This window comes from Herpailurus yagouaroundi, unplaced genomic scaffold, assembly GCF_014898765.1.
Source record: "Herpailurus yagouaroundi ecotype Mexico unplaced genomic scaffold, PumYag 160, whole genome shotgun sequence".
In the NCBI taxonomy this organism is placed as follows: domain Eukaryota; kingdom Metazoa; phylum Chordata; class Mammalia; order Carnivora; family Felidae; genus Herpailurus; species Herpailurus yagouaroundi.
Genome location: NW_024412401.1, coordinates 5,078,907 through 5,103,981, shown reverse-complemented (window position 1 = coordinate 5,103,981; position 25,075 = coordinate 5,078,907). Strand labels below are relative to the sequence as shown.

Here is a 25,075-nt window from a genome sequence, read left to right as displayed (position 1 = left end):
GTCTTCATATTCTGTGATGTGCTGACCATTTTCTTTTAGTGTTCCACTATAGGGTCAAGTGTAGTATAAACAGATACAATACAAAACCTACAAACTTTCTTGCCCTTGGAACTTACATTCTTGAATACAACACAGATCCCCTGATTGAATTATCTCAGCCTCTGAACTTTCTCTTTTCTGATACCTCTTGCATACTGTTCCTAGACAAAAGAAAACTATTATTTAACTTTTCTGTTCAGAAACGTAAAGCCTAAATTTCAAGGCCTCTGTAGCATGCCTGTGTATTTTCTTTCTAAACTCCTCACTTTCTAACATTCTTCATCTACCTAAGGAACGGTGCTTTTTTTTTTTTTTTTTTTTTTTTTTTTTTTTCCAGTTTATTTAAATAAATAAATAAATGAGTGAACAGAGCAGGGCCAGAGAGAGTGGGAGAGAGAAAGAATCCTAAGCAGTTTCCCTTCTGCCGGCACAGAGCCAGATGCCGGGCTTGAACTCATGAACCATGAGATCATCACCTGAGCTGAAATCAAGACTTGGACGCTTAACTGACTGAGCCCCCCAGCTGCCCCAAACAGTACTTTCTTACCCTTACTTTTATTCATGCTTCTCTACTAATTTGGAATGTTCTCTTTGACTTTTTATATTCTCCTTAGCCCAAGAAACTCAACTCCTATCCTTTGCTTGACCAAATTATGCTCTTGGAAGCATTGTAGCTAATAACACAAATACTGATTTGTGGCACTTCTGCTTTGGTAAGAGAGAGCAGTTATGTATGTTTTATAAATACTCATCGGCTTATGTGTGATCTTACCAACTACACTATAAGTCAGGTGAAATTAAAAGACTTTTGTCTTCCATATTAAAACCTTAAAAATATTAGCACAGTTGAGAACCAGGAAAAGCAGTGCTTTTGAGTATTCTGAAGAGATGCAACAATGCATTCAAGCTTAGATATCAAACTTCTAAGAAAGTCATTTCCCCTACATTTTGCTTAGAATTTGAAAATGCTAAAACCATTTTTTGTTTTCTTTTTTTTTTTAATTTTTTTTTCAACGTTTATTTATTTTTGGGACAGAGAGAGACAGAGCATGAATGGGGGAGGGGCAGAGAGAGAGGGAGACACAGAATCGGAAACAGGCTCCAGGCTCCGAGCCATCAGCCCAGAGCCCAACGCGGGGCTTGAACTCACGGACCGCGAGATCGTGACCTGGCTGAAGTCGGTCGCTTAACCGACTGTGCCACCCAGGCGCCCCCATTTTTTGTTTTCTTAGTTGCTAATACATAAAAATTGCAAGAAGTGAGAAAAGAGTACATAAGTGTGTACAGAGAAATAGATCTCCCATTCCTACTCAGAAGTAATTTCTATTTACCAGATTTTTAAAAGTATTTCCAGGGGCATCTGGGTGGCTCAGTTGGTTAAGCATCTGACTTTGATCTTATGGTTCTTGGGTTTGAGCAGCTCATCCAGCTCTTTGCTCACAGCTCAGAGCCAGGAGCCTGCTTTGGATTCTGTGTCTGTCTCTCTGTTCTTCCCCCACTCGTGTTCTGTCTCTCTTTGTGTCTCAAAAATAAATAAAACATTAAAAAATAAAGGTATTTCCAGAAATAGCTTAGTCTAAATATAGAAGTATTTATTACCCCTTCCTTAAGTTTTCTCTTTTCTTTTTTTTTTTTTGTAATGTTTATTTATTTTGAGAGAGAGTGAGTATGAGTAGGGGAGGCATTGAGAGAGAAGAGAGAGGGAATCCCAAGCAGGCTCTATGGTGTCAGTGCAGAGCCCCACGGAGGGCTCAAACTCATGAATGGCAAGATCATGATCTGAGCTGAAATCAAGAGTTGGACACTTGGGACACCTGTGTGGCTCAGTCGGTTGAGTGTCTGGCTCTTGGTTTTGGCTCAGGCCATGGTCTCATAGTTTGTGGGTTTGAGCCCCAGGTCAGGCTTTGTGCTAAGTGTGGAGCCTATTTGGGATTCTGTCTCTGCCCCTCCCCTGTTCACCCTCCGTCTCTCTCAAAATAAATAAAATAAACTTAAAAAAGGGTTGAACACTTAACTGACTGAGCCACCCAGGTGGCCCTTCTCTTTTCTACTTTTAACATGAGTGGGAGTTTACCATATTTACTATTTTGTGTCTGGTCTCTTGTGATTTATTTGGAGATGTTCCTCATCAATATTCATAGCTTTATTTCATTTTTTGTTGACAGCGGCTTAATATTCCTTTGAAAAGGTTCATGGTAAAATAAGACAGCAAATTCTAGAAGTGTGAAAAAGGCAGATATTGAGATATAAGTAATTATAGCTAACTACAAAAGGACAAAATGATAAATTTTTAAATTAAAAAATAGAGTATTTCCAGAGATTCTTTTTTTTCCTCCAAGAGTAAACAGAGACCCATAAGCCCTTAGAAGCCCTGAAGGTACCACTACATTTTAATTTGATGTTCAAAATGAAAAATTTTAATTAACAAGAATTACCCTATTTAAAAAAAAAGGTATATATACAACACCTTTTAAGAAAATTCTTAACCTAAAATTGCAGAAACTTTAGAAGGCATTGCAGGATATTGGGATGTGCACATATTTTGAACTCAGACCAAATTGGTTTTGAATCCCCACTTTGACACTTAATATGAGACCTTAGCCAAGTGACTTAACTCTCTTAGCTTCAATTTCCTTATTGGTAAAATGAAAATAATAATACCTATCTCATAGGACCTGTGCAGAACAAATGAAAAAGTAGTTTATGCTCTTCTTGGCACACAACAGGTGCTCAGTAAATGTATGGTAACATCCCCCAGCCTCCTTGTCTATCCAGAACTATTAATTTCTTAAGGGCTCTGGATGCTGAGATCTTACTGTAATTGTATCTTTTGTAATATTCATCACGATGTGTTGTACATACTGAGCATTTCAAACTTCTGCACTGATTTATTTCCTCTCACTGTTAAGCGTCTGGTTTGGATTTTTTCATACTCTGCACCCAAATCCCCAAATCTCTAGAAAGAAGTACAAAGACACATATATGATCACATGTACCATATGAAGATGCCCAATAGGCAGATGTCAGAATCTCAACCAGTGATGTGCTTGTAAATGTTTAAAAATGGTTTATGGGGCAGGGGAGCTTGGATTTGTAGCATTTGCTGATTGCTGTGGTATAAATATTCCCACCATGGCCGATTTCAGGTTACCAGGGTGAAGTCAACTGACTTGTAAAATTCCTGAAAGTTTAATAGTCTGTTCTTACAAGTCAGTGGAGCAGCTGTCACACGCTGCTAGATTTCTGGACCACTGCTTTGAACTCTGATGTAAAAGCAGTTAGGGAAGCCCAGGGCTCAAAAAATGGTCCATGCTGTACCACCATCATTTTTTTTTCCTCTTCCTTGTTTATATAGTAAAGGAGTAGGAGTAGATCAGTTCTCTAAACATTTTTGGCACAGCATTTCAGTTCTGTGATGGTATCTCAGACTACAGCCGCCAAGGGTCCCAAGCTTTGTGCTTTTTTTGTCCTACATATTTAGTGTGAATTTCTTTTTTTTAAAGGTCTCTACTGGTTAAAAGTGTTTGAGTTTGAGAACCACTGGTACTTAATAGCTCTCACAAAGCCTGTGTCTGTAATTGTAGCAGAGGCTCTAATACAGTGACAGGTAATGGGTTTACTCACTGTATAATGTAAACATATATATGTATGCATATATATAATATATATGTATACTATTATATACGTTATATATATTATATCATATAATATATATTAAACATATAATATATATGTACTATTATATATGTATATATGTATATGTATATTATATACATATCTATTATATATTATACTATATATACTATACTATATATATACTATATATGTTATACTATATTATATACATATCTGTTATATATGTATAATATATACTATTATATATGTATACTACTATAATGTATATGTATACTATTATATACATATATATGTATATACACTTGTGTATATATGTGTGTGTGTATATATATATATTTAAGGCTTAGTGAAATGCAAAGGGGAACTTAATGAATCTGTGTTGTTTTTATAAGAGGTAAACAGAAAACAGTTTTGGTACCTTTAAAAAAAGGTATGACTTTCACTTATGTGCGAATGAATTCTCCATATAGATATGTCAGGTTAATGAGGTGTAACTTATAGCCAGGATTTACAACCTCAGATGGCTTTAGTGTCCAGGCAAATAATGGAATTGAGGTAAACAGTTGGGGTCTAATGTAAAGAGTGGTGAAGACTCTGCTCATCTGTGAATACATGCTGAAGAGGGTAGCTTCTGCTCCACTGCAGCAGAATGTTGTAATGAAGGGACACAGGTTTCCGTTGCTGTATCTTTAGTTCCCTGAAACTCCACCCTTTGCTTATTCCCATTCCATCCCCAGCAGCTGGAAAGCCAGACTTTAATTTAAAACTTCTTGATTTTTTTTACATGTTGGCCAATAATTAAGCACACATACATGCATATGCATACACACTCATGTAGGAAGCCAAGCAAAACAAACTAGGCCTCAGGGCCAAACTTGGCCTGTGGGCTTATAGTTTGAAATCTCTTTATGCACATATGTATATGCAGCAACTAGTATTTATTGAATGCTTATGTTCTAGGCACTCAGCTAAACTTTTTGCGCTAATCAAAATATGTAATATTCACAATAATTAGGTGAACTATTATTTTTTTTATACTTGAGGAATTTTGGCACTTTGAGAGGCTAAGTAACTTGCCAAGAACACATATTTATTAAAAGGTTCCACAGGTATTCAACGTCAAGTAATCTGACTGTAGAACTTTGGGACTTAACCACTGGGCAAAACTGACTCCATAGATGGCTCTCTTTCCTACATATGCTATCAGCACACACACAAAACATAAATAACTGAATGTAAAGGGTAAGTAGAGATTATTGTCTGATGTTAGCTCATCTGTGTGCAGTGATACAGTTTGTGCATATGTGTGCTTGATGTGATAAAGCACAGGAATGCTATATGCTTTCACACTTTGTAAGATTTTTCTGATAAAGCTTAGTGAGGCCAGTGTGTAATTTCACAGGGAGTTTGTATTTCTCTATGTTACAAACTAGACATCCTGAGCTGTGGGGCCAACAGTGTCTCTGTCCAAGGGCAAAAGTTCCCTCACTTCTCATTGCCATAGTTAAACCCCACCCATGGAAATGCTCCAAGTCCTGAGTGATGATCACTTCCTCTGGGCAAGGGTATGTAGAATAAAAGTAAATCTAGCAGGAGGAGTAAATCCCAAAAGACAGAGATAAGTACTTGAGGTCAGAGACTGCATCTTTTATAGTTTGTCTACATACCAAACTCATTAATATGAATAATCATCTGAGCTGTAGTGGTTGTGGTAGCAAAAGTAATACAAGAAACAAGTCTTGTCTTACACTTCTACATCAACTCTTCATTATTTCTAGGATTTGGGTAGATCTTTGATAAGGTGATGTAAAATCAGGTCTCTGCCATATTTCTCCTTTATTTCTACTTCTTTTTCCTACCCACATAAGATGTTTTTCAACCTTAAAAACTCCAGCCTATAGGGGTAAAACCATAAGACTCTAGGAAGAAAAATGAAAACAGTGTGTGAGAATCTATATATTTATCCGTTTAGGTTTTTCCCCTGGGAGATTTTGGAACACCATTAGACACTGTAAACCTCTTTATGGTTTATTCACTCGGTGTGGAATGGGAGAGAAAAAAAGCCAGTCCCTCTGGCAGTATTCTTCCCAACACTCTATACCCATCATGTGAATGGAAAGAACCCAAAACCTTCATTTTCAGAACTGTATCTCAGCCCCTGGCTCCTGGAGAAAACCAGTGTGGTTCAGATGTGGGATGGGAAGAGTGGTTTGCATTGGCACCAGCCTTGCGGGTGCTTTGGGGCTGGAGTACACTCAGCTGTGGGTTACAGATGCTTGATCTCCAGTATTAATGTGGCCAACATGTGAAACCATGGCACCCACAATACTACACAAAGGTCCACGCCTCTGATAGTTTGGGAAATAACTCCCAGCTGAAGAATTCCTTCATGAAGGGCTGGAATACATTCTTGAACAGAAAGTCCTTTTCCAGAGGGATAAAATCAATCAGGAAAGAGGGGCCTGATGATGTTGGATTGGGCATCAGGACTATATCATAGGTTGTCTATGGTCTTGGGGGCTTTAACTGAAAATAGACAAAAAAAATGCTACCCTAATGTTGGATTCATGAATGTTCAGTTCCATGCCATACATGCAGCAGACAGCTTGTGCACTTAAACCATTATATAGTTTCTTCGGAGATGTCAAGTGCAAACCGTTACTGGTGGATGTCATCTGGCATGATTCAGGGCACGTTTGAAATGTTTCCACCAATTTTTATTTTCCTGAGCCGTCTCCAAGGTTGGTAAGATTAGAGAAAACTATATAGAAGAGAATGGAGAGGGGAGGATAGGGTTGGGTTGTGTTCTCTGTGTAAATTCAATCACCAAGACTCTTTTCAGGGCACAGAATTTATGTCTCTTCTCACCCAGGAGACCTGTGCTTCCTTCTAATGGTACACTTCAGAGAGCTGGATATTTCCATTCCCCCACTCAGGTAGTGTGCTAGTTTTCTCATTCAGGTACAATTTCTAGTGAAATAGTAGTTTATAAGTATTCAGAAGTTAGTTTATTGACTCTTATTGCACTTCTGAGCACCTAATAAATAATTTATTAGTCTGATGGATATGTGGCTACCTAACTATGGGGCATGAAATATGCACTGTTTTTCTAATACACTGTAGGGAGACCTGTTTATAAAGTATTTAGTATTGGTTTTATAATGCACCGTTGACAACAGGAGACCACGAAGCTCAAAGATCAATCTCATTTTGGCCCACAGTATTAATGCTGCTTTATAAAGCTTTATGACAGGTCACTTAGACAGTGGTCCTCACAGAGAGGACTCTGTTAGGTAGGCAGGCTGTAGTGGTTGCCAGAGCAGCAGATGAATGTCTTTGTCCGAGTCCCTGAGGTGACTGTTTGGCGATTGCTGATGTTGGCCAGGTGATGGAACTCATCATTTCCCTGCTCTCTAGAGAGATCCTGGACTCAGAGTGCCCAGTTCTGCTAATGCAGCCCTCACTAATTGTGCAGAGGGTTGGTGTGACTTTAGACCACAATTGCAGTCTTGGAGATAAGAACCAGGCAGTAAGTAGTGGAGCTTAGCTCTCCTCAAATTTGTCTCATTTGTTAATGAAGTGACTTTCTTCCACATCTCCTGCTCCTTCATGCAAATCACATATGTGACATAGCATGAAGATTTTTGATTTTTGATTGCTTTGGGAAATTTCATTAGCAGTACATGTATAGACATTTAAAAAAACACTACATAGTAAACACCTAGAATCAAGGGACAGCTAAGTAAAGTGTCAAGTCAATTCTCAGTGTTTTTCTTTATAAGAATTATGTGCTAAAGGAATGCCTTATAAGGGCAGTGATTTACAACGTACTGTTGCCTATTAGGGTTTGTTTTGGAGCAAGGCATTTACCAGTTTTGAATTAAGAACTCCTTCCTGGGGGCACCTGGGTGGCCTAGTCAGTTAAGGGTAGGACTTCCGCTCAGGTCATGATGTTATGGTTTGTGGGTTTGAGCCCCACATTGGGCTCTGTGCTGACAGTTCAGAGCCTGGAGCCTGCTTCAGATTCTGTGTCTCCTTCTCACTCTGCCCCTCCTCTGCTCATACTTTGTGTGTGTGTCTCTCTCTGTCAAAAGTAAATAGATATTTAAAAACAAAAAACAAAAAACTGCTTTCTGGTTCTAAGTATTCTGCTTCCCAAAGTGGGAAGTCTGAACTACACTTCTTGAATACAGTCTGCTTGCTTGTAATTTCTCAAGATTTTTCGGGAACCAAGGTTTGAGTCCCTTTTGCTGTTTGCCATTTCTTTTATTCATTTCTCATTGATTCACTTTAATTTTATCCTCTCCAATTGGACCAAACTCTTTCTACCTTCTGGTCTTTTATTTATCCTGTCAGTATTTTCTGAGATGATCACTTCTTTTGTGCAGATGTCATTTATTGAGCATTTACTGTGTGTTAAGCATTCTGTTAGGCCCTGGATTACCAAAGGTAGATAAAACTCTTTACGTTTCAACAAATGTAGAATTTAGTTGGGGAGATGGGTAGTAAATTGGTTATCTGACATGAGCACTCTCAATACATATATTTTTTAACCACAGGATTTTTTTTTTTATATCTCTTACCTTTGGTTTCTGAAAAAAAAAAAAATTCCCTCTCCCTTCAGGGGCACCCTTTTTATTTATAGTCTTGATCATATTCTCTCCTAGGACCCTTTTATATCATTTTCCCTCTGGCTTAGATCTTCAATATCCTTTTCTCCACTGGCTTTGTCCCCTTTGCCTATGATGCACTCTTTTTTTCCCCCTGTAATGAGTAACAAACCGTCAACACACTAACACAGCTTCTCCCAGGCCCTGCAAACTTTTCAGACCACCTTTTTCTTACTTTACTTGCTTGCATTGCAGAATTGCTCCAGAATGTTTTACCTTTTCTGTGTCCTTGTCTTTATAATTTGCTTACTTCTTAACTCATTTACGATCCAGATTCTGTAACTTTCATGCCAATTTGTCCATTAAGAGCTCTTTCTTGGGACACAAAATATAATTATAAAATATTACAACCACAAATATATCAAGAAGAATGGTATAATGAACACCCATTTGCCCAGGCAGAAGAACCTAACATGTAAAAATACATGTGAAGCCCCGGGTTACCATATCCTTTCTCCAATACCTACCCCCACATTCCAGCATTATTCTGATTTTGGTAGTTATCATCCCCACCCATTGTGTTTTAAACACTCTTACTGTATTTACTACTACTTACTACTGTGCTTACTACTACTTACTACGAAGCACAGTAGTAAGTATCACTTACTACTATACTCTAAATATAGTATCTAAATATAGTATCACTATACTCTAAATATAGCATTGTTTTTTTTAAACATCTGACCATCCTTTAAACTCGAACTTCTTGTCATTCAGAACATTGGGCAATCACAGTGCCCTTGTTAATGCTCCTTCTGTCTTCTTCCACAATAACCATAGGTGTCCCCCAAAATGCTGACCTTGGCCTTGGTTTACCTTTTGTGTTGCTTCTCTGTAGATGGCCCCAGATCTGACAACTCTAGCGTCAGTCTGTTTTCTGAAGATTTCTAGTTGCCTTGTCATTAGTTTGATCTCCTGTTTCCCCACACAGAGCTCTAACTCAGCTTTCTACAAACTAGATCATCCCCATTTCTTTTGATTCTGCTACCATTTCCCATGCACAGAATATTGTAGCTTTAGTGTCATCTTTGTTCTCATTTGTTACCAACATTTTATCAGTCATTCTTGTCCCCTGGGTTTTATCTCCACATTGTATCTGCTCTTTTTTTTTTTTCCTGGCTCTAATGTCTGTAATCATTTTACCCAGATTATTATAATAGCTTCCTAATTGGTGTCTTTGCTTCTGTCTTTTCACACTTCAGTCTGTCTGTCATGCTGTTGCCAGATAAATCTTCTTAGTGTATACAGTAATGATCATACCGTGCCGCTGTTGAGAAGCTTTCAGCAGTTTTGACTGTTGGTGGATAACAGGATAAATAGCAACTCTTTACAGTGGAGTATAAGACCCTTCCAGCAATAATAGTTCCTATTGACCAGTCTGTCTCTTTCATTCATCATTGCTCAACACAAATCCTACCTTATCTTCAAGGCAAATTAGATCACTTCTCTAGGAATATTATTAGTTCTTCAATTCCAGCACAAATACTGCTTTTGCTTAGAAACTTTCTTTTACCACACCAGCTGGAAAGAATCTCCTTTTTCAAGTCATCTAGGATTCTGCTGCTGTTTCTCTTATCACATTCTGTTTTATTAAGGTTGTTTTTGTACATGGCTTATCTTCTGTACTAGATTGTAAACTTCATGTGAGCGAGGACTATGCCTTAACTTTCTTGTTCCCTACACCTTCCTCTACTTGGCAAGTAGGGCTTTGATCAGTATTCTCTAGCAGTGACTAAAAATGTTTCAAATGTCCTTCTTTATAATAAATGGAAGAAAAAGGAGCAAGAAACTGAGCTATTGAGGGCAAAAGTGTATCCTTTATCAATTAGCAAATTATTCACGTGTTCCCACTTTGTTGCTTCCATTCTCCCCAGGGTTTGTTTATTTAACGGTTGGCTGCTGTCAGCCTTGGACACTAAAAACACTTAAAATGTGTTTGGGTAGTCAGAGGAGTATGCTATGTTTGCAATTAAAAACAAACAAACAAACCTGTCTTGATACACTCTGTGCCTCCAAGTAATACTATTTTGCAGGGTACATGTAATTTCCTTCCCAGTCTCAACAGGTACACTTTGTGCTCACCCCAAATTACCTATCCCCAAATAGTCATAATTACAGATCATAAGACAATCTCAAAGAAAAACTGGCAAGCATAATTCACGACCCCGTGTTGTAGATGATGTTTTTTTCTGTTTGAGCCATTTGGATATACTCACATTCTTGTACTGCCTAGTTAAGGTATCTTTCACCTAATTCTTTCTTCCACCCTTTTACTGCCTTTCACGTGTATCCTCATTCTGTGAAACTCAGATATTTACTTGATGCCTAATGCTTCTTACCTCTGACGAAAACTGTTGCAAACAGTACATTTAATGGCAGTCATTTGATTAATTTTTGATTGTGATAAATTACCTGATGGCTTTAGTCTCTTTTTTTTCTCCCGTGGCGTTTTTTTTTCTTTTTCTTCCTTTTCTTTCTTTCCTATAGTTTTAATCTATTGTTATTATTATTTTTGATAGTAGTGCCATTAACAGTAGCAGTAGTAAACTTTAAGAAGTGAAATATGCATTCAGAGAAGTGTACAAATCATAAGTGTATATAGCTTGATGGATTTTTACCAAGTGACCATAGCCAGAACCACCAAGTAGATAGAGATACAGAATATTACCTGTACCTTAGAAGCTTTCGTTGTGCCTCCTGGCAACCACTACTCCCCACCGAAGATCAGTTCTATTCAGACTTAAGATCCTGTTCCTATTTTTAACGTGCTCTACTGAGTTTCTGACATCTTCTGGGTTTCTTAATTTGGAAACCATTTCCAGGTTCACTCAAATTTATTTCAACATGTTTCTATTTAAATATGTACGGATATAACATAGTCTGTTGTTTTACAAAGATTTTGGAACTTCAGGTGTATTGGTATTGCACTTTTTAAATTTGTTTTCTAGGTTTGTGAATTTCATGTAAGTGGGTACCATCAATAGAGTTGCTTTATTTCTATGATAACTCTAAAAAGCAGTGTTGGATTTCCTGGGTATCTTTGAGACTCAATCTTCCTTCCTGACAGTAATTTAAACTATTACTAGGACATCTTCAGTGGGGCTGCAAGTTTCTCTGTCCACAGACTTTAGAAGGAAGTAAATAAACTAATACTATCTTTACATTCCTTGCAACTTCTCATGGTGATACAGAAGTAATACCCCACTAGATGCTCCCCGGCCTGTTTTTTAATACTCATTTAAGGAAACACATCACTGGTTCTTTCCTCTAGGATATTTTCTCATAAAACATTGACTTTAGCTTATGGTGGAAAGAAGCCACTGTCAGTTTGACCTGACAGAAAATGTATGAAGTTACTTTTTTGTTTTCAAACCAAAACAGGATAGGTAAAATGTTTGATTTTTTGGAAGTTTAAGATTTGTGCTTACCTCAAAATGTTTTGCATTTGCAAATGTCTCGATTGTAAGTACTTATCATTTCCCTCATATTTTATAAACTACCTCATCTACCACACCCTACCCAAATCTTTTGATTTTTAAATTTTTCACAGTGTATCAAGGGATTATGGCGTTCGGATATATACTTGATGTATTTTTCTGAAACTGAGCCCCTGATTAGGCTGTCAGCAGATGCTATATCACATTGATTGCTCTAGTTGGTACAGAGACAAGTGTCAACCAGAGCAGTTTCTCCCTTCTGCAAGAATAATAATAATAATAATAAAAAGCAGCTTTTAGGTGTTGTTTGCTTATAGGGAATATTTATGCCACTGTTTAAAGTGATTTAAACTTTGGTCGTATTCATATTTTTCTTAGGCGTGCTTTCCTTTCTTGGTCTGAGGTCACATGATGATGTTTTCAGTTCACAGGCTTTCTCCCTCAGTGTAAATGATCAATTTTCTTTTTGGTATGGTACTTATTATTATTATTTCTTGTCACATGCTCTGATGTGGTATTCCTGTGAGTAAACACCAGAGCATTTAGCACCCACAATGCTTTGGCCAAAAACAAACCAAAAACCAAAGGCATGCCTGCATGTCTTACTTACAGTTTGGACCATGATCTTGTCCCCTGAAATCTTCAGGCTGTTCTGGCTGAGTTTCCTATATGTTGAAATGTCCAACCAAGGTTGCCAGGAGCCATCTGGAGAAGGTGTAACTGTAAACACGAGGTAACATGTATGGTTTTAAAGCAGACTCTTCATAGGGGAGAGAAGAGACTGAGACTGGTCATCAGAGATAACAATACTTTTCTTCCTTCATCAGAATCTTTACAGATCCTTAACTGTATCTTGAACTAGTTAATGCATGAACTTATGTCCTTAGTTTTTAAGAACACAGGCAATAGAATAGATATCTCCAAACAGGAAGACTTACAGAACATATAAGCGGATACTAGGTTAGATTCAGTAGTTGGCATGTGTGATCATCTTTTTTAACCTGGATTAAAGACTGCTACCTTAGCATGAAGGCATACTAGCCTTCATGTTTGGCTAGATCATCTAATAATTTGAAACATGAATGAAAACTGTTAACTTCTAAGAAAGAAAAGTTTTCCAGTTTTCTTAAAATTTAAATACCAGGATCCATGTAGTGTATTCCAGAAGTTTTTTTCATGATCATTAGATTATACTGCTATAGAATACTTGGCTGTTGAAAGAGGGGTGTTTCACCCTTTACAAGGCTACTAATGGAAGGAGTGTAGGAACAAGTGGAGAGTACAGGGATGTAGGTGTAAATGATATGTGAGTCCTAATTGTGAAGAAGGACACCTTAATGTATATTAGAACTCTACTTGAAGAGATACTCCTTAATTTCTCTTTCCTTTCCCCCAACATGCGGGCACAGCAGGGTAATATTTCATTGTTCTGTGTTGTTTTTTTTTTGGGGGGGGGGAGGTAAACTTTTCACTGTCCTCCCATCAAATTACATATCTGACTCAAGGGAAAAGAGGCAGTTTCGATTATGATATAATTATTCACAAAAGGAAAGCCTCAGTTGGAATTATTGTTAGTTTTACTTTTTCTCTATTCTTTTTAGTGAGTCAAAAAATTTGATCCCTTCACCTAGAAAATGAAACTTTACACGACAAAGTAGGGATGGCAGGTTTCACAAGGCAGAAAGGTTTCTGTCAACTTTTTTCCTTAGGAATATGGAAATTTGGGTGGATTATCTGTTCAGAGGAGGTTTCCTTTATTAATTCTTTTTCCTTTTTTCACTTAAGACATCTGTTAACATTTCACACAGCCCAACAGATGTTGCAAAGCAAGTCCCATACTTTGTTCTCAAGAAAAATGACATTTCCTCAGTTGGTTCCCCCCACCTCTGTGACTGGGCCCAGCCTGCTCTTTCTGCATAATTTGCATGTATTAAGTTATATTCCTTAATGCCATACGAATTTGTAGCTTCGGCATTATTTTTATATGGGTAAAGTTTGATTTGATCAGAAACTAGTTTACATGTTGCTTTAGAGTTAAGAGAGGCCATACATAACTTAAAAAAGTTTCCTTTGAGAATGGCAACCTAATTCCACATATAGGATCGGATAGCCAGTTAATAAAATATTTTTTATATCAAGTAAATGAACTACAAAAGCTGGAGTTGTTTTGCCATAAGGAAGTGCTGATTGTCATGCGATGTGGAGCGTCATTTTTATTATTTTGGCAAGAACAGGGACAGTTTTGTCTTGACAAGCCATTAGATGAATACCAGCATGTGTCACATGAAAAACCACTGATCTTTAACCCAGCTCTGTACTTAACCAAGCCTTGAAAATGAATAGTGAATAAAAGAAGAGCAAAGGCCAGTTTACTGTCATTACAGATTACAGAATCTGTTAACAGCTGCTGAACGGAACCCAGGGAATTACAGGTATTGTTCCGTGAACCAGCAGAAGTCCTAGAGATGTGTGTTATACTGTGTATATAAATTATATACATTTATTTGATATTTGCTCAGGATTTACATTGCTGGGAACATAACTAGAAAAAATGAAAATCCTTGAGTACTTTCTCAGTATACTAAATGCATGCCTGTATCACAAAACCATATATATTTACATATAGCTGTCTCAGTGAGGTTTCCCTGTCCCCCAGTTATAGAACTTATTTTAATAAAGCAATGTGCTTTTAAGAAATCATCAGTAAGTATTAAGAAATAAAATATCCCCACACCAAGAAAAAAAAAGACCCAGAAACATACATGCAAAGCAAAATCCTTTGTTCATTTGTTTCTTCCAAGTGTTCATTGTGGCTGATATATTTTTTTTAAAAGAGGGAAGAACTTAAATCTACCTCAATACCCAAATATTGAAAAGATCAGTAACATTTTAAACAGTCAGTTGTGGGAATTATTGCTTACAGAGCTAACAAGAAAGAACACACTTTCTTACTCTGCTGGTGGAATTGCATTGTGCCTCCCTATAGTCTTGTTATCCCATACTAACTGAAATGCAAATTCTTTGCAACTAATTGGATCTCATTGAGGGTACATGCACAGTATGTAGTTATATGCAAAAAGGTTTAAAAAAATACAATCTCTGTAATTACAACTTTTAATTACTATCTAAAACATTGGCATCTATAGTATAGGTTTAGAATAGATGTGTGTCTAACTTTTTACAGATTACTCAAAAACGTGATCTATGAAATGCTTAATAAGGTACCAGCTCAAAAATTAGAGGAAAAATGTTTACAGCAACCTATAAACTGGATTTTAAGAAAGTCCTGTGAAAATAAGGACTTTCGTTTTAAGTTTAGAATTTAGTGTCTTAGAGCTAGTACACTAAAGTCATGTTAATAGTGTAATCCTTTTCTTGGAACATTTTAAATGTTAAAACAACATAAACATCAGAAATCACTTCTAAAAATTGTCGTCTTTTTGTTTTTTCCTTCGGTTCTCCAGTCTGTTTTAACATTGTAAACTGCATTGAGTTTCTTCCTTTTTGCAAGTGTGTATCTGCTATGTTATGTTGTATGGTGGAGATGTCCACATTCCCATAATGTCTTTAATAATTTGGGTGCCATTTAGACCTAGTTGGTGTATTCTTAAGTTCCACACTCCATCTCTCATGATCAGTAAATGTGGGAAAGCCAGCTCATAGCCTTTAGTATTTGTAGTTCTTTAACGGGAAATACATGGAATCAGGGCAATAAAAAGCAATTATTGTGGAAATGATGCCTACCTCCACCCCCAGCCTTAAATTAACTTTAATACAAATGATTCCAGACAGCTATTCCATAACCTACAGACTATATAGCCAATGAGCAAACTCAAAAGTCCTCTTTGTGCCTTGCAGGTTTATTTTTTGTACCTGTGCCCTTCTTGCTAGATAGAAAATTAGCCTAAGATCAAAGACTCCGCATGCCGTGTTTCTGTGTAACAGTGAGTGGCAAGTTCAAATCATGTATTTTGGGGATTTCTAGAGAAGTCTAATATGTATTTTCAAAACTTGATTTAAAAGTTAATATTCGAAACTTAAAATCTGCAAAATACGGCATATATATACGCTTGAGGTTTTGTTTTAGTTTACTCATTTATTGTTAGGTCTTTGGGTTAACTGTTGTCTTTTATTGTAATAAAGCTTGTCCTCTTTGTAAACTAGTCTTACAAACCAGTTAAAATTTTGTTTGCTCTAATCCATTTAGCAGGTGCAGTACTTTATGATAGATTTGTTGTGGAAAAATTTTAAACCTTAGAAGGCTATCCTGGTGCTTTTTAGGCTTGTGCCTTGGCAGTAATATGCAGGTCCTAGTTACATTGCAGACCTGTTTCATCTAGAACAACCTCAAACCTTGATATCTGAAAGAGCTCAGTTTGCCTACGCTGGGTAACATTTTGTCAGAAGACTGCTGGCTGGGCAGACCAGATTTGGATGTATTAGCTAGTCAGCCTAATAACCCTGTACAGACTGTATTGATTTTCTAGGAGAGAGTTTATGAACTAAATAAACTTGGGGTTGGTGTCTTAATAAACTGCTTCTCTCAGTCTGTCACATTTAGTTACGGAGCTGTGCAGTTTAGGGGGAAAAAAGGCTAATTCTGTTACAGATTGTTCACAGCAGGGTCTCCAAATTAGCCCTTTGTTTTGTAATGCCACCTTGCTTGGGCTCGCTTTGAGCACATTTCTCAGTTTTGCCCTAATGAGTTGCAACACTGATAATGTGGCTGATGATCTTTCATTGATTTCACTATCACTTGCTTGTCTGGTAATTGATCCGTTGCTGAGCCTCTAGTTAATTATATCGGCTTTGACATGGCCCGGTCCATGGGGAATTTCAAGTCTTGCAGAATAACAGTTTTAATAAAAGAGTCTATTACTGCAGGTGCTTGCTGCTGCATGCCAGTTGGTTTTTGTATTGTGTGTGTGCGTGCGTGCTTGCGTGTGTGTGTGTGTGTGTGTGTGTGTGTGTGTGTGTGTGTGTGTGTGGTTTGGTGGGGGGGATGATACCTGGGAAAGAAGAGGACTATAGGACTGAAAGAAATAAGAGGTGGGGGCTGAAAGAAGAGGAAGAGGGAGTGAAGGAGAGAGGAAGGAAGGAGGGGGAGTGAGAGGGGGAGAGCCGGAGAGCAAGAGGCAGACGAGAGAACACGCAGGCAAAGCGATACAACAGAGCCTGAGAGGAGCGAGGAGGAAGCTTGCTATTGACAGTGTCCTTAAGCCTCCCACAAATAACAGCCATTAGTGGGAAGGTCAGGAGCTGAGCAGGCAGCTTGACTGAGGCACTGAGTGCCACTTCAGAAATCAAGAGGCTAGCAAATTTTAGAGGGAGTTTAAGTGGGTAATAGCTAGCTGTAAAGGTACAGTCACTGTTGACAATTGACTCATAGGGGCTTTTCCTGCCCTCCCCGCTCAAGAATATTTTTATTGACCACAGGTGGACTTCATATATTTTAAGGCAACAATTCTTTGGGTTCTTGTTTGTTTCTTCTCAGATATTGAATTTGCTGCTTTTGAGACTTTTTTGTGCTTAATGGTGGTGAACCGGAGGGAAGTTTAACAGAAAAGCTTTCAGGAGATGTCGGTTCTAGAGGGGAAGGCACATTTGTGTCAACATAGTGTACGTTTTCTCATCTTTTCTCATTGTCCACTAATGACACAGAGCTGCCATTGAAGCTCTTTTCTGTTTCTTTTGTTGTTTCAGAGAGTAAGGTTTATTGTTATTCTTGAGTTAAGAAGGAGCAAGGAGAGTGGTACATTTGTCCTCGATATTTGTAGGTGGTTGAAGATTAATGTTCCTTACATTTTAAGTTTAGGAAGGATGGCTTTTTCCTGCTGACTACTTTTATGAGATGACATGAATTTAGCTTTCCATTTTCAAGTTACTGTTTATGTACTGTGCATTTTCTTCAGTTCTGCTTTTCCATAAATAATATAGATAAACACTATCTAATAAATAGATGTTTTAAAACCGGTTTAATTAAAAATACAACATGCTACTCAGGTTATATTTCATCAAGCATGCATTGCAGAATTTTCCATAGAGATCTTGAATGAAAAACGGAATTTTTATATTCATTACTTTTTCCCTGAAATAGGACAGGCTTTTTTCTTCATCTTTTTCTTTTTTATGATTTGAAAGGATATTGTAGATGCTTCATCCAGGAACTTTAACGAAGGCTTTTTTTGTTTGTGACCTGTAAGAAAATGTACCCTTCTTTCCTTGCCATTCTATTTCTTATTAACATCCAATTTAGTAATTAATGACCAGAGGAACTGGATATTAAATAGTATGTATTTATTTTGCAAATGTTTACTGTACATCTTCTATGTTCAAAAAACTGCTAGGTTTATTTATTTACTTTTCAGAGTGGAAGGTCAAGTTTCTATGTACATTATTTTCTCTGGGAGTTTATATGTGGTTATAAATAGCCCAGCATATACTATAGGACTTTTAGAAGCTAACATTTAGACAACAACTGAGCCAACTTAACATTCTCTTACTACTGAATATTTTTCTTTATTCCAGTATAATTAGAAAAAAAAATGTTTAAGCAGAGCAGTTTGCAAACGTTAAAGTAAAGTCTGATGTCAGGTCTTGCATGTTATACCCAAAAGCACTGTTGGGAAAATCTCCCTGGGAAGGGCCTCAGCTTCTCCTCACACCGTGTGCTATCCCTGATCATGGTGCTGCTTGGAGTGTGCCTAAGTGTGTATCTGTGTGTTTGGAGAGGGGTTAGTGCAGAGTGTCATTTGGTGCCTGACAGTGGAACAGTGCAGTTGACTCTTAGCTCTGCTATCCAATGACATGCAGTGGCTGAGAGTTTGAAGCTGATGGTTGGGTCTCCAGTGCTGCCTGCACACCTGACAGGCAGCTGTTAAACCGAGCAAAGGCAAGCTCGGGGAGTCACAATCTATGCATAAATGATAGGGGTATCTGTGCAGAAGGTGCGAAAGAAGCACTGACCCCCTCCTTCCCCCAAAACTCCCCCTTCCCAAATGAAATGCACAGTTCAGCCAGCTTCTTAACTACACTACACTCCTGCTACTGGCTGCCAAGAGGCTCAAAAAATCCACCTTCACTTTTCAGTCAGAAGAGGCAGAAGTGGATGTGAGAGAAAGAGAGACACAGAGAGACAGAGAGCCAAAGAGGGCAAGAGACTTGACTTTAAGAGACTCCTGTACTGACAACTCCATGCAGTTCGGAACCAGAACGACTACGGCTGAACCAGGGTTCATGGGGACATGGCAAAACGCTGATACTAACCTCTTATTCAGAATGTCCCAACAGGTAAGTTTCTTTCTTTCTTTCTTTCTTTATTTTTTTTTTAAACCTTGAATTGTTATGTGTACTTTTGTTTCTGCTATTTTCCTTTCTAAACGTTTTTAAAAATTTGATCAATCCGCAGTTAGGCTCTGTTTTGTCATAACTGTGGTGTTGGAATGTGCAGAGTTACTTCATGGTTTCCCTGAGGGCTCCTTAAAAGAAAAAGGGGGAAAGGATAGTGAAGTAAAAGAAAGCAAAGGCATTCGTTGCAAAGTTTCACAGTATAGCCTGGGTCATGGGAAGACTTTATTTCTTTGTTTTCTGTTTGAAATTAAAAATAAAAAAAGCCACCACCCAACAAATGTATCTTTCTATCTGTATTAATCACTTCATCAAAGTGTCTGCTGTCTTGGAGTAGGTTCTCCAACCAAACAGCCATAAAATGTAGGGGCCCCTCTGCACAGCTAGACCGACTTCATGGGCTGGAAGCAGCTCGACTCGACCTGCGGAGAGGAGGCTGTGCAGGAATCGCTGCCAGCGCCTGGGGTCGAGGAGGAGGCGGCGGTGTGCGTGGCGGGCCGTGCCGGCCGGTCCCAGTTCCCCTGCACCGGCCGCGGCCGCGCTCCCGCCGGTCCACCTCCACGCTCGCCCCTGCGCTCCCGCCGGCGCCAGCGCCGGCTCGGCTCCCGCACACTCGCCCGTCCGCCCGCCCGCCCGCTGGCCAGCGCACTCACACTCGGGCGCAGCCGCGGCGTCCTCCCCAGAGCCGCTGCTCGGTCCGGGCCGCGCTGCCGGCGGCTGGGTGTGCTGGCTCTGCCCCGAAAGCCGACGTGTTAGTGTGAGGCCAGCGGCAACTGATAATTAATCACCAGAGTCGGCGGCTCGTACCATGCGCTTGGTGATACGCGCCCTGCACACCCGGCTCTTCTTGCACAATTGCTGGCTCTGCGGCTCCGAGGGGGAGCGAGGGTGAGAGGAAGCGAAGGGAAACAACCCAGAAACTTTCATCTTGGACTGTGCTCAAGCGAGGGAGGGAAGTTCCCTGGTGCCTCCCTCCTAGACACGTCTTGCTTTTCAAAAGCCTACACCAAACCCACACAAAGCAAGAGTTAGCATGATAGTGTCATCCACACAGCACGAAACTACTACTGGAAAATGCACTTGGATTTTAAGTAGATGGCAGTTAAGAAATTGGTAATGTTCCACTCATTAAAAAAATATATATATTGTAGTTGCTTTCTTTTTCTAAAACCTGTTTTGCTTGCAAGAGTTCATGAGGGCTAAATACTTTATTGCGTTAATTAGATTTTTTAAAGCATTGGTAATGAAGGAAAGAAAACAATTTGGTAGGCTATAAACTACTAGAAGTTTAGAGGTACATCTGCAAAAGCCAGTGCTCGGAGCCAGGGTTTTGTAGGATTTAGCTAGCGAACAGTTTTATCATGCCTTTCTAGATAGGATAAATGCATTTGAATAAGGTGTATTTTGACATATCCTGTAGAGGGACCCTGATTACTGCTGATACAGTAAGCTGGGATTTAAATGCAATCAACATAAACCCAATAAGCAACTCTTTATGAGCCATTTCCCATTCTTGCAAGTTAAAAAGTTCATTTCCTCCCAGAGATACTCCTTTTCCTTGTAGAGTGCCTTGAGAGGTATGTTTCTGAGGCACATCCCTGCCTGGGTGGCTCTCTCCATAGTTGAAACAAGAGTATGTTTTCACTGACTTTAGGAACAAGCAACTTGTGCCGCACTTTAAAAATTAGATGTCACGTTTAGGGTTTTCCTTGAGGTAGGGGAGGTAAAGTGTGTGTGTGTGTTTGTGTGTGTGTGTGTGTGTGTGTGTGGTGTGAAGGGAAGATTGGCTTAGATCTCTCTCTAGCTAGAAAAGAGTTAATAAAACCAGATAGAGATAATGATCAATTGATAAATGGCTATTGAACCACATAGATGGTGTTAGATTGCTTCTTTGGCACTAACCCATTTCCAAGTAGATTTGAATCTAAGAAGACTTTAAGTCCTGGAAAACATTTTAGCTAAAAAACAAATAAAAGTAAATTATACAAATGATTGATCAGAATTAGGAAAATAATTTGAAATCACTGAGAGAAAGAAACTTGTACAGCTAAGCTATTATGATGTCTTTGATCCAGTTACTTTGTGGATAAATACAGATCTATTTTGTTTCTACCTGTGTACATGTATATGTGTCTGAGCCTCAGTTGACTATATGAAAAGAGTAGAAATATAGGGAGGTAATTTATGCATAATGGAAGCGATATAAAACTGTGTAATATTATACCATTTACTAAACAGAGTAGTAAAATAAAAGAAAAATCACAGCTTTAAAAAGTGTGATTTAACCATATATATGTGTGTATATATATGCATTTTTATTTTTTGATTTTATCGTAGTTAGTGACTCCCCTCCCCCTCTTTTTTTTTCTGTCATGGTTACTAAATATTTACCCTCCTGTTCAGTTTTGGAAAGCATGTAAAGAGTATATGAGTTTACATATTTGTTTTTTCCTTCAGGATAAAAACATTTGAGTTTGAGTAAATATTATGTGAACTTAAATTCAAACTGTGTAAATCTAAAAAATATATGTGCTTTACATGTTTAATATGTTTATTTTCTGTACCTGTAGTTCATCAGCAATGCTGATTGAGTGTGTGTGCGTGTGTGTGCACACGCGTACTTGTGCACGCAGCAAAGACACTTTTCTTGAAATGTTATTTCTTGAAGTTAACAGTTTCAAGGAATACTAGTTTCAATATACACATTAAGCCACCTTTTGTTTTACTACAGGTAAAAGTTGTCCAGTGTAATCAGGTATGCAAAATTCTGAATAAAGAGGTTTTTGTATATTATGATTATTTTAATTTCTAAGAAAAAATTGATTTAACTCATGAAATGAATAGAATTGACTGGGTATACTTTTTTTTATTTCGAAGTTTTCTGTAGTAATATAAAAACTATAAGATTCACCTGATAATTTCTTTAAACATTAGAAAAGACTGAGTGGCAGGTTTCAAAACTGAGCTACAGAGAATTAACTACCAATATTATTTAACTAGAGCAAACCTTGTAGTGGGAAATATCTCATGAATACTGAGATTCAGTAATCTAGATTTGTGTCTTCTACAGTAAATTAGGAAGTAGGGCTATAAAACTCTTTTGTCTTTTGTATGAGCAGAGTTGTGTCTGATTATATGTAAATCTGCCAGTCTGTCCAGTACTAACAAAAAGACATCACAAACTGAAGCCAGTTTAGATTTGGTAGAATTAAGTATGTTTCCCTTAAGTTCAAGATATGATAATTTTATCACATTTTCCTGTCTTTCTACATCTTTCCCATGTTTAAGCCTGATTTTTTTTAAAAAGGATAATTTTTTTTCCATACAAATATTTGATAACCTTAAAGGGCATGACTCTTGGACTTTCGTAAAGGAAGTTCTTTTTTGAGTTACTTTGATCAGTGACAGGTCGAGAATGACCAGAAACCCTTTGCTCATCTTCTATGTTAATCTCCTAGAGTCTAGAATGTTATTTTGCTCATTTTAACCTCATTAAGTTTTGTTAAAAGCAGAACTAAGGCCTGCTTTTAGAAGTTGTTTTTTTAAATCAGGTTTTAAAAGGTGATTTTTCTATTTCTATAAATATTTTGCGCATTTGAGAGACTATCAAATAAAATTCTTTGTAGCTACTTCAAGGAATGCAGTAGTCTATTATATTTTGAAATCTTTCCAGACATGAAACCGTAACAGGTAAATGGCTCCAGCCCATGTTTTACACATTATTAGAGACATTCACCTTTTATTATTGGTGAGGTGTATTTAACCTGTTTCAAATAAAATGTAGATCCCTTAATAAGGTCTCTTTTCAGACACAAGTGAAATACTAAGTTAGAATTATAAATGACTCTGTGCATCATTATGTAGTAATTTAGGATTCACCCAATGATGTAACAAAATTAACAACATAATTTCATTGTGAAACTGTGTCTTATTAAAGAACAACTGTCTGACATTCTCTTAGAGTTGCTTTATTTAACTTCATGCAAATATTATTAGTAGTGACATTTTTCTATTGTGCATTAGATTCTCTCATTAGTATGATGTGTTAGTTATCACCAGAGAAATCATTTCTTAGGTAGGTGAGGGGCAAACCAAGAAAGCTAAAAATTAAATCAACGATTTACATTAATACTAGAGCGTCTGCTCACCAGAGATATGACAGAGTAAAGCAAACTTTCTTTCTAATATAAAATCTAGCACATTTCAGAGAAATGATAAATAAAATATATTGTAGGAAATATATAATAACATTGCTGGAATCCATTTAAAAGCATGTTTGATATGAATTTTTCTCCCAGTAGTCTTTTAGTTCTTTCTATTCATATAGGCAAACACAGTTTCAGTTTGTTGAATCTGTATTTTAAAGTGGAAATGGTGGTTTTGTCTGACTTCCTACCTCCCCTCACCAAATAATTTAAATGTTTATTCACCAACAATTTAAAAGGCACACATACAGTTTTTCTTATAAGTCAGATGCCTAATTGTATATCGTGGTTTGATTCTTCTTTATTGTTTGTGCAGTACATTTTTATTCTAAACTCTGTCCCACTCATGTAGACATCCCTTTTAACATAGGATGTATATTCTTATTTAATCAGAGCCCTGAGTAAAGCAGTTGATAGTTAATGGTCTTTGACAATGACTTTCATTGCCAGGCATCATCCATCCCTAGGTTTCTGCACTTTTCCCTCCCTTTTTACTCCCCTTCTTATAGTTGGTGTGTTTTGGTAATCGTGTCTTAAATTGACCAAACTTATGGTCTTGATAGGAAAATATTTATATTAGGAGGCATGTAATTTCAGCCTGTTGAATTACCAGGCTGCTACCTCCAATTTAGTTCCCTTCTCTAATTGGAGTGATAATATGTTTCATTTTGAAGTTTTAACTACAGACATATATTCAAATATAATTCTTAACATCCACTCTGATAGTGTAACACTAAAATACGAATATTTGCATAATTGTGAAAATACATATTGTAGCATAGACAGGTGCTTGTGTGTTGGCCTGTACTTTAAGTCTGTGTATAACCTGCAGACTTCACATTACAGATACTGTCTAATTTGTAATACAGTGGAAAGGTAATAGGGTCCTATACATGGTATTTATGTATGTGTTAATGAAAATAAAGCATGCACATAATATTCTCAGATGTGTCTGGCGTATGTGAAAAACCTGTGCACAGATTTCAAGATTATTTTCAACACAGTACACTAAGTGAATTTGAACATAGTAGGTGATCATTTTGAAATTGTTTTTCTCTTATTTCTGTCAACTGCAAACTGGTACTCTGTGTAATTGTTAAGTCTTGTGCTTAAGGTGAGTAGAGTAAGCACAGTTGAAAAATAAATCCCTGAAGGTGCAGATACCTTATCTATAATTGTAGGTATTTTTTATAATTATATTTATGAGTGTATCTTAACATTCAGTGATAAATCCAATTATTCATGCATGGCTTTATGGAAATGTGATTAATGTAGTGACAGTACAGATTTGGGCTACCACAGCAGCACATCCTCCCTCTCCTGTGTCAGGGTTAAGAGCCGCGGCAAATCCTCCCTAACTAATTAGATGCTGAGTAAGGCATCTCTGAGAAGTTGGGGCAAAAGTGAATGGGTCACAGCCAAAGCAGGATTGCAAGGACTCCAGTGATAGTGAAAGCATTCAAGTTTGCCAGGTCGTTGTGACACAGGGAGCTGATTCTGAAGGAACAGACTGTTACAGATAGTGAGCTGGTGTCATCTATTTCGATGAAAAACAAAAATTCTAGTGCTTCTGCCTTCCCACCTTATATGCATTACACATACTTAAAGAAAGTTACATTGAGCATCCACTTATAACAATCTACAAGGGTTTTGAGAGGATTTTCCTTGTGAACATGAATAGCTAATGACTCTGTACAGCCGAAGAGGTATTTTCTCAACTTGGACTCTTGATTAGAATATA

The 25,075-nt window shown here is 37.6% G+C and overlaps 1 protein-coding gene and 1 long non-coding RNA gene across 18 annotated transcripts in view; one reads left to right on the top strand and one right to left on the bottom strand.

Moving 5' to 3' along the window:
- Positions 1 to 20,698, bottom strand: part of LOC121034490 (uncharacterized) — a 43,394-nt gene extending 22,696 nt beyond the window's left edge. For all 3 annotated transcript variants that reach the window (XR_005792460.1, XR_005792458.1, XR_005792459.1), the window contains exons 1-2: positions 19,783 to 20,698; positions 12,393 to 12,502 (exon numbers count right to left, since the gene is read on the bottom strand). This is a non-coding gene — a long non-coding RNA (uncharacterized LOC121034490). The remainder of the gene's footprint in view (positions 1 to 12,392; positions 12,503 to 19,782) is intronic.
- BNC2 (basonuclin zinc finger protein 2) overlaps positions 1 to 25,075 on the top strand; it is a 439,476-nt gene that overhangs the window by 121,320 nt on the left and 293,081 nt on the right. For 12 of the 15 annotated variants that reach the window (XM_040481312.1, XM_040481311.1, XM_040481309.1 and 9 more), the window contains one exon: positions 18,872 to 19,072. The exons of 2 other annotated variants lie outside the window; for them this stretch is intronic. In XM_040481312.1, the coding sequence (XP_040337246.1) occupies positions 18,872 to 19,072 (201 nt within the window). Of the gene's footprint in view, positions 1 to 18,871; positions 19,073 to 25,075 lie in introns of those variants that run through there. One more of the 15 variants, XM_040481323.1, reaches the window with a different exon arrangement.